The sequence below is a fragment of the Sinocyclocheilus rhinocerous genome, unplaced genomic scaffold, assembly GCF_001515625.1.
Source record: "Sinocyclocheilus rhinocerous isolate Xijiao unplaced genomic scaffold, SAMN03320098_v1.1 scaffold993, whole genome shotgun sequence".
Taxonomy (NCBI): domain Eukaryota; kingdom Metazoa; phylum Chordata; class Actinopteri; order Cypriniformes; family Cyprinidae; genus Sinocyclocheilus; species Sinocyclocheilus rhinocerous.
This window is the reverse complement of record NW_015639771.1, coordinates 733,245-743,935: the sequence shown is the minus strand read 5'-3', so window position 1 is coordinate 743,935 and position 10,691 is coordinate 733,245. Positions and strand designations below refer to the sequence as shown.

Sequence of the window (10,691 nt, the reverse complement as noted above, 5' to 3'; positions counted from 1 at the left end):
GACAGTTATTCCAACATACAGCACTCGCATTGAACAAAGAGTGACTGGTTTGTCCACATATTGTTTTTTCTCTCTCATAGCTCTTGTTGTAATGTATTGGGAAGCCAGAATTTGTATTCATCAACAGAAACATGCATTAGCCGAACTCTAACAAACCATATTACAGATGCATTGTCAGATTTAAGTTAAACCGCGGTCCTAGTGTATGCCGAACCGTGTGTGGAGAACGGTACGGTTTGATTTTTTACCGAGAACCGTTGCACCCCTAAGGTGTATGATAGGGCCCTAATCTTTTGCATAGGCACCAATGCTAAAAAACCATGGAGAAGTTGAACTTCTAGGCTACGGCTCCACAATATATTTCTTCAGCATCTTACATTTTCAAGGTTAAAGCAAGCACAGGCAAGCTGATAATATAGTGTTAACAATTTAATCTACAGTACATTTATTCCAGTCAGCAGTTTCCAAACTTACTAGTCCTTCTAACTTTCATAAGGGCAGAAATGAAGTTCCTAAAAAGGCGACAACAACTTGGGGTTTTCACTCAGAGCTAGGGAATTGAATATATGGCTCATCCATATGTTCAGCTTTCCCGGCTGCAGCAAACCTATGAACTGATGAGCACAGCATTGTTCCTCCATGTGTGCAATCCACTTCTGCATCCTTCATTTTCTCTCTATTTCCCAGAAGTTATTTCATTAGTTCAGATCTGGAGATGATGAATGGCACCTGTTGCACTTTGCAAGATACTTTCTAAAACTGTTTATAATGAACTGCCCAAAAACCTTTGTTACTACCGTCCTCTGATGCAGATGTTTGCGACAAATGGAAGATGCCACCGATTCATTACTTTAATGCATCAAGCACGGAAACGGGTCTTCCCATCCTCAAGTGAGCTTTAATGACAACTAACCAAGTCGATGGAAGTGCACGTCACAATTTCAAGCTAAATCAAAGAGAAAATCAAGACCATCAGTGTTTACAAAATCAATTTTATGCTAACTTCAAACCCTGGCTCATTTGCATGTCTGCAGCAGCTCATCTTCCTGGCTGTGATGAAAATACAGTATCGGTGCAACCTAAAAAACGATGATGAATTAGACGTCTAAGAGCACGCCTGAGCTAATGATAATCCGAAGGCGAAAATCTGAGATGACCTTCAGCGAGCACCTGCACATTAATCATCCAGTGATACGGCCAGCATTTCATTACCGGCCCCCGTATGATAGGTGCTTTCCTACACGCCTGTGATCTATTACATCATCGCAATTAACATGGCAGTCCAGGTTGGTGGCAGAGCAGAGAGACTTGTGGGTTAGAACATGGCGTAACAGGTGGCCTTGTCAATAACACAAACACACACGTTGCATAAAACTGTTTGGTTACACTGAAGCGCAAAGAATCACATTTATGGACTCGCCAGAAACCGTTCACTCCTTCAGGAGAAGAAAAACATTATTATAGCACCTCGGCCACATTCTGTTAGAGTGGCTGTTTCTGATTTTGTTAAGGTCTCTGCCAACAAACACTGCAGGCTTGTTTTTCTCTCCAATACTACAAGTCAAGAAGCTGACTTACTTGGAACAACAACCTGTGCGAGGAACAGATTAATCATTTAGACAAGGAGGAAGGGAACGGTTCTAGAGTGAAAGTGAAAAGAAGGGAAGTGGGAAAAGACTGCTTTCTCAAATCAGCATGTGAGTGTTTTCCCTTAAAAGAATGAGCCAAGCCAAACTCAATCCAAATTCCATTTTTCCTACAATAAGATTACTGTCAATCCTCTTTCTTGCAGCTCACCAGAATCAGGAAGTCTCGGCTACAGCGCAGCTACATCAATGGGGTGCCACTTCTGAGGTTTTTTGAACGTTCAAGGATAGATGAGTCCGACCCAAAGCACACCCCCAACATCCCACTTTTTGTGAGTAACTGGACCCCTGGGGCCAGCTGGAGATCAGGTTTGAGAACTAACTGTTGCAGTAACCTTATCAATGTAGTCTTTAGCAAAGATAACATGATGACAATGACAGAAAATCTCCACCAATGTCCTTTCTGTTTCTGTGAGCTATAGCTGCTCTAACCCTGTAATCAGTCTCTCAGACCCCGGTAGCGCTCCGCTTCAGCAGGAGGGTCATGAGGAGGGCGTTCCGGCTACTCTGGGAGAAGTCGTGTGGAATAAGCCCTCGCTGAAGTCTAATCTGCTGTGCAAATGCTCCGTGAGGGCTGGTCAAGGATTTTGAGACCTCTGCAAACTATCACACTTATACACACATAAACAAACAAACAAGTGAAAAATACAAAGACGCACATACACAAACAAAATACCAACAACAACAGAAAATTAACATATAAACAAACAGTGACTTCATATCGTTCAGACAAACTCTCTGGGGAATGGAGGATGATGTTCAGTCATCCTTAAATAAGTGAAAAATCGCACAGTCGACTGAAAACAGCCTTGGATACCTTTACAGCAGGTTTAAGGATAGTGATCTGCCTTTTGCCAAACAGACCACTAAAAAAAATCTAGATTTAACAACTGGCAATGATATAAACCAGGCCATAATACCACAACCAGGGGGCAGGGGCCCATTATGGGCCCTCAGAAAACATCTAAAAGGGAAGAAAAATATATTTATATTAGTGCTGTCAAACGATTAATCGCATCCAAAATAAAAGTTTTTGTTTACTAAATATATGTGTGTGTACTGTGTATATTTATTATGTATATATAAAGACACACACATACAGTATATATTTTGAAAATATTTACATGTATTTACTTATATATTTATATTCATATCATTTATATATAAATATATAAAAATTACATATTTTTCTTAAATATATACATGCATATGTTTGTATTTATATATACATGATAAATATGCACAGTACGCACACATATATTATGTGAACAAAAACTTTTATTTTGGATGCGATTAATCACGATTAATCTTTTGACAGCACTAATTTATATATTATAGGGATGCACGATATTATCGGAACGTTATCGGAATTGAGTACCACTGCATCTGTCTGGGGGGAAAAAATGCAGTGATTGAATTATAGTCATTTCCAAAGCTTTCAATGTTCTGTCGTTATAACATAACTTCATTGTTGTTTATTTAATTCTAACAAGTAAAAAAACTAACCAAAATTAAGAATAATTTGCTTATAATCTCTGCACAGGGGATTTGGTGTTGTTTCCAAACAAATGGAAATATATCGGTATCTGCATCTGCTATCGGCCAAAATGAGTTGAAAAATATCTGCAAACCGGATATCGGCAAAAATCCAATATCGTGCATCCCTAATATATAATTAAAATCATAAGTATGTCAACACTGTATGCACATGCTCAGTCTCAACACAATGTTTATAGGAGAAATAATCTGATTCAACAATTTAACTGATTGACCCAAAATGCATTTTAAAAATATACAGAAAGAAAAGCAAAAGCAATGCAAATGTGCAAAGCAAAATTCAACAATACAACTTTGCAGCTTTTTGTTCTGTAGCTTTCTGGTTCATATCATCCTATCATAAGTAAACAACAAATCAACTCAAAATTAAAAATGAAACATTAAAAGTGCATGTCTATATATTTAGCTATGATGCGAGATTATATGTTTAACTGCATTTTTTACATTTTATTATTTGCTTTCAGTATAGTTTTATCCCAAAATGGGTCATGACACACCAGTTCAGAACCACTCATTTACAAAGTGGATTCTGACTCATTTCAACACTAAATCTGTGATATTGACACAATGATTCACATCATCTCCTCAGACTGTTCAGAGGGTGATCGGTCAGCCACGATAGGACACATATCCTCTCCTCAAAAAAGCCCACACAGGGTAGGAGATCAGAGTAGACTATTCTAAACTATTTTCTGAGCAGTGGGTAGAAAAAGTGCATTTTACAGCATAGCCTCTAAGCACAAGGGAAAACAGATTACATCCGTTTGTGCTCCGATGCCCGCCTGACAGCGGCAGCGCCTGGTACACCTGCCCTCCAACTTTGAGTGCATGCATTATTCAGCATCACTACAGCTCTGTGTGCCACCGGTGTTGTCGTCTAAAACTGCGGGCGTCCATGTGCCGTAATCAAAGCAGGCCAGAGAGCAGCTTGTCTCGCTGTGATATCCTGCAGTTTCTACATGATAGTTTTTGAGAGACTAGGAGGGGAGGGAGGTGGCTCTAGTTTCCAGATTCACATTCAGTTTTGTGGTTTAGGTAGTATAACTGCTGCTGGCAGTCATTTTAAACTCCAACTGCAAAGTGTACATAAATAATAATAATAACAATAATAAATTAAATCATAAGTAAACAACAAATCAACTCAAAATTAAAAATTAAACATTAAAAGTCCATGTCTATATATTTAGCTATTATGCAAGATTATATGTTTAACTGCATTTATTTTTTTTATTATTTGCTTTCAGTATAGTTTTATCGCAAAATGGGTCACGACACACTAGTTCAGAACCACTCATTTATCAATTTAATTCATAATTGAGTTAATCTGTTACTTTACTTAATAAATATAATAATTAGAATTATAATAAATTATAAATATTCACTATAAATAATATTATATGTTTAATTAAATACTTAAATTAAGAAATTGTATGCAATCGGCATTGTCTGAGACCAATAAAATTATGAAATGATGCAAAGAAATTTCCCTCTGCTTGTCAGCATGGATTTGTACTCAGAATTTATTGCGTGAATTTATGTCCATCATTAAAAACATTTGTCAGCTGAAACAAATTATCAAATGCCATTTTAATTAGTTTGAAATTAAATTTTAATGAACCACGTACAAGTACCAACTCTATAAATGGTTCCTCTACTTCAAAAAGGAAGAAAATGTCAATAGCATCTGCAACTAAAAAAATGAATTAAAAGGTGAAACAAATCAGGTAAGGCATTGCAGGCTGGAGTTTGGGTGACACCAATGTTCTCCGGTGGTCTTCCCAAAAGCAGGTAACAGATGTAAACTCTCTCATCTGGCTCTCACTTCTGGGCTCCTTTCAATGGAGCCACACTGACATTGCAGAGAAAAGTGTTTTTGCTTACTATTCATAGAATACATTATCAGGAGACATCAGCTGTGGGTTACAAGGGCCAAAAGCATCTATTTAGGAAACACCAACTGTGGACCCAGTGATTTCTCGCTCCCCAGGAATGCTTTCCAAGTAGTCAATTTTGCCACCTTTGACTGCTAATTATGTGTCAGCACAGTGGAAGAAACAGGGGGAAATGCATGCAAATTTATCATGCAATATCCAACAGCAAATATTATATGATGAAAGAAGCAGGAGACTGTCAGATCTATAGGTCTTAGACTGGATATCAAGCCGAACTGTGTTTCGAGAATTGGGATATTTAGTGCAGAAGACAATAGCTCATGGACTCAATGGTCACAACATCCGTTAAAGCGCATTTTTAAAAGACCAAACTGATTGCTGTAGACTGTCAGCATATAGACTTACGCTGAATGATATGGAAATAAATCAAACTAAATATTCAATTTTTAAGCCACTTTTCATCTATTCAATACTTTACTCATTTGTCACAATAATTTTTTTTTTAATTATCTTCAAAGACATTAAAATCAATTGTTGGCCCTAATATAACAATTCTAAACAAAACTGATCATATTTGAATGTACTTTAATGATCTGTTCAACTGAACGGGTTAAATGATCTATTCTGTTTAATGAGCTGTTCAACGTGGCATAGAATCAATCTTGATCAAAATGTAACAACCTCAGCTGATGTCACCAAGCCCTATTTTTCAACCCATCAATTAAAACAATTTTTCACAATCTACTCAATTCTACTCAAATGGACAAAATCTTTGTAACAACAAAAGTAACATCCTCAATATAACACTACTTATATGCTGTTTCACTTTAAAATACACTTCAATTCAAAGGTTTGGGGTCTGTAGGATTTTTTAAAGACGTCTCTTAAAGGGATAGTTCACCCAAAAATGAAAATTTGGACTCTCAAAACCATGATTCCCATCCACTTACATTATATGACTGACAGACTGCAACGGTTTGAGTTAAAAATCTTCGTTTGTGTTCTACTGAAGAAACAAAGTCACCTACATCTTGGATGCCCTGGGGGTAAGCAGATAAACATCACATTTTCATTTTTGGGTGAACTATCCCTTTTTCAACAGCCAATACACACATCTTTAGTGTCACATGATCCTTCTAATATGCTGAATTGATGCTAAAGAAACATTTCTTATCATTATATGTTTTGAACAGATAATTTTAATCAGATAAAACATTTCTTATCATTATCTGTTTAAAAGTTGATAAATTTAATGTATTCTTGCTGAATAAAAGTATTCATTTCTTTAAAAAAATTTTTAACTAACATTCATGTTAACATGGTTATTATAAAGTGCAAAAAGAAAAACTCAAAAAAGAAAAAAAGAAAAATCTCAGCAATCATTACGTCACAAAAAAGTGAGTTGTGATTTAATGGCTGAGATGGAAAGCACTTGGTAGGCACAAAGAGCAGGTGGTCTGGTCTGCAGAGAGCAGAGGCATGGTTAACTGCGTGGAACGCCCCTCATTACATGAGTCACACGCTGTGGCCATTACAGAGCCGCAACACCTGGGAGCTCCCCCATGATCCCTTGCACTGTTCTCATGGAGCAATGAGACATGCTCGTCCTTCTGCAAAACATCCACTGCCTCCCAAAAACCCTCCTCCCTCACAAATTTTAGAGATGAAACATGAAAATGTGCAAATGTGGTGATACCAGACTACAAGTACTGTACGTCTCATTCCACTCTCTAGTTCCCAATAATTTGAATTAGTATATTACGAACATGAATTCGGACACTTGCCAGGACCTTGATCCACTAAACACTGATGATTCAATTACCTGCAACATGATTATTAGGTTATGCATTAAAATGTAGCTTGTATTTATTAATACAGATAACAAGTTATCCGTCTGGTATAATTTATTAAAAAGTGGGAAAAAACGCCCAAAAAAAGTTTTAATAATTTCAAATCAGTTCAAACTGTTTGTTTGAATCAATTCTGATTCAACAATATCACTCAAAAAAACTAAACATCTCCAGTTATTAAAATGCATACACAAAAGTGATATTGTGTGCCACGTTACAGTGATGTGTCAGATTAATTAACTGAAATAAATACTATGGTACTAAATGATTACAATATTCAATGACTATGGTTTTGTCATGGTACTCAAAGATAATGCAAAATATACAGTGCTTTTACTATGGCATATGTCCAAAAATATTGTGCTATGGTAAATGTGCAGAACAACATGGTATTACCATAGTATCATGTCCAAAAAAAAACATGGTAATATCACAGTAGATTAACATCCACCCACCCATCCCAAAGATGTTTAGGTGTTCATTATTTAAAAGACTTTTAAACCTGTTAATTTGTACAACTGTCCAGAATTCAGAAAAACAGTAACTGGGAAAAATCTAAGCAAGAATGATCCGAAACTACCTAAGACCAGTGAACTGAATCGCCTAGTGAGAGAATAATTAGAAGCCAAATCTCTCCTCTATATTAAATCAAGGGCCTGCATTAATTCTAATCAGCGTGTGTAGCCAGGCTTGACTGCGGGCCCCGAGGGGGAAAGAGAACGGCACCCTATCCTCCGCACTCAGGCCTGGCAGAGAGTGCATCTGGCTCGGACCCTGCTCTTCAGGGTTCAGCGCTTCCCTCCAGCGGCTGCCATCAGCGCTCAGACTCACAAACACAGGTAAGAAACTGCAACCTTTCCCTGCTCCAGCTGTTTAACTGTACCTGACGGAGCTGTTCAAATGGCCATCAGACACAGGGGTGGAAATGGCCCCTATTATTGAATTATTGCCTGGCATTTGCAGCTATGATCCTACAAACAGCAAGGCAGATTGTTAAGGGTGTTTTAAGATATTTTTAATTTAATGGTGTTTTGAAAGCACGATCAATGCACGATCAATGAGACTGCATGTTGATTATTGACTGACATGCCATCATATTAGATTGAGTAATGTGCTGGCTTGGATGACATTTAATAAAATATGATTGCTTATTAAAACTACATGTAATTTAAGATTGCATGAACACACACAATATATTGGAGTAAAAATCAATGTAAGGTTATGACTAAAAATCATGAAGCCTGCAATAAAAAATGCTTATGGGTGAGTGGAATATTACAATAAATATTCCTGAAATGCACACTGCTTATATCATTATATACCCATACATATAGTGGTTCCTGAAACAATGCAAGTTATGATTGTTCAGGCCTTTTCTGGATCTCTTGGTAGCAAACCAAGCAAATCATAGAAGCAGCACATATTAAGTGCACTCTATGGCAAAAGTACTCTTTCATCTCTACGAAAATTATTTTACAGGACCACAATATTCCTTTCTTGAAATGAGGATTTTCAAGAAAAATGTCCATGTCAGAGCCCAGGGACCCCTACTTTTCTGGCTACACTCCACTTTCCTATAAAATAAGTGGGCAAAAGCCCAAAAAAACGAAATAAAGAAAAATGTCCACACAGCAGATATTACTAGATATAGCCTATCACCATCAAGACAAAAAGTTTTACCTTTGATTTCACAGCCCAGTACTCCTCTGTCCCATACTGTACATCTCTGAGAGTGGTGAGGTAGTCATAACTGATGACAGCCGTCTGAAAACATTCATTTCAGAGACAAAGAAAACTGTGAATAAAAATCTGCACACTGGACACAGAACAAGACATTTAAAATACACTGTATTTGCATTTTTTAAAATGTTTTTTTAAAGTAATTCACTTCACTCACTGCGACTCAAACGCAATAGTTTTTAAAAGTATTTTATTTATATAAAAGTAGTATTTATTTAAAAATCAAACTGTTCATTTCTGTAAGTCAATTCATCATAACTCTGATTCACCAATTCAAGTTATCACTCAAAAACACTAACATACTGTGAAAATCAAAAAATGTAAAATACTCTTAAATAAAAGTGATCTTGTGTACCACGTGACATCGATGTGTCAGATGGTAAAATCATATCTTAATATGATTTTAGTACTATGGAACTAAATTATTACATTGTTTATTTACTATGGAACTAGCATGGTACTCCAGAGTACTGCAACAGATACAATGGTTTTACCATGGTACATTTCAGAGAAAAAGAAAAAAACTGAATAAAAATCTGAACACTGGACAGGACAATACATTTAAAATATGCTGTATTTGCATTTTACTTTAGATATTTTTAAAGTAATTTACTTGCTGTGATTCAAACACATGATTATTTAAAAGTATTTAATATAAATTTAATATTTAATAAATTATTTAATATAAAAGTAATAATTATTATTTAAAAGTTTTCAAAGGGATTAAATGTTTAATAGATTCAAAGCATTAAATGAAAAAAAAATCATATTTACTGTCGCAGCTGCCCTCCCAAATCTGATGATGCTGAGATCATTGAAGTCCGCATTTTTGCTGTACAAGTAAAATCCTGACGACGCGAACACTGCAGTGGCGACAGATGATACCTTCAGTAGTCGAACAGCCATGTGAGGAACTGCAAAAAGACAGACATCCATCAACATCATCACTGAGCAGCTGCCCCTGTAGTAAATATACTCAAAACATCAGCTTAATTAAAAAAACACACTCAAATCAATGTTATACTTTAATAACTGATTATTTAATTGATCATAATGACTCATGCCATATGCCTTCCCACACACAGTATGTAAACCACAAATAAACCATTAATGATATACTAATATATTTTCAAAAATAATAGTAAACAATACATAGTAATCACCAATAACGTGTTTATTACTTTGATTAAATTAATTTGCTGCCGTTAAAGTATTGGGGGCGTGGTACCAAGGCTGTGGCGTCATTGGTTTTGACCATGTGAGATGGTTATGAAAACTAAGCAATATTTAGATATTTATCAAATTTATGAATGAGTTAAATGAAACACCACCACTACACAGTTTAAACAAAGGAAATCGAAGCACGAGTGAACCGGTTTCATTCATAACATCAGTCGGGGGTGTAGTGAAAGACACGGTCAGCTCATCACAAATACTGTTTGTTACACAAGCGCTTGCGTAACACACAGAGAGAATATAACAAAATAACCGCCACCGTTTTATTGCATGATGTCTGAGTTAATAACTGTGACTAATGATGGATTTTCAGAGAATCACAGAACAGCTGAGTGATTTACCTTCATTGACTGTCGTCGGCTAACCGGTGTCGCTCTGTGACCTTTAAACTCTAGCGTATCTGTTGACAAAGCAACGTGCGTGGCGCGCAATGCATCATGGTCATTGTAGTTAACAATTCTATTCAGTCATTAGTGAAAAATACCCATACATGCCATTTAAAAATTAAATTAACCTTAAATATTAAATATTTTAAGCTATTAATCTATTTTCAAGCACGTCTTCCATGTAAGAAACTAACAGAGCTGTGATTTATTTTCTTACACTAATACATTCTCATGGTTGAAACTTAATTTTAACATTTTCAGATAAGTACCACAACATTACATTATGGTAAGTGGATGTAAGTTCAAAAATTAATGACCAAAATTTTTTTTTTTTCAATTAAATAATATGACTGAGCAGATGTTAACAGCAAAAAAAAAAAAAAA

General features: G+C 36.0%; 1 protein-coding gene across 1 annotated transcript in view; it reads right to left on the bottom strand.

Moving 5' to 3' along the window:
- LOC107751735 (uncharacterized aarF domain-containing protein kinase 1-like) overlaps nt 1-10,327 on the bottom strand; it is a 136,032-nt gene extending 125,705 nt beyond the window's left edge. The window contains exons 1-3 of the mRNA XM_016567488.1: nt 10,263-10,327; nt 9,460-9,599; nt 8,626-8,709 (exon numbers count right to left, since the gene is read on the bottom strand). Coding sequence (XP_016422974.1) covers nt 8,626-8,709; nt 9,460-9,591 — 216 coding nt within the window. The 5' untranslated portion in view covers nt 9,592-9,599; nt 10,263-10,327. The remainder of the gene's footprint in view (nt 1-8,625; nt 8,710-9,459; nt 9,600-10,262) is intronic.
- Between the last annotated feature and the right edge of the window lie 364 nt (nt 10,328-10,691).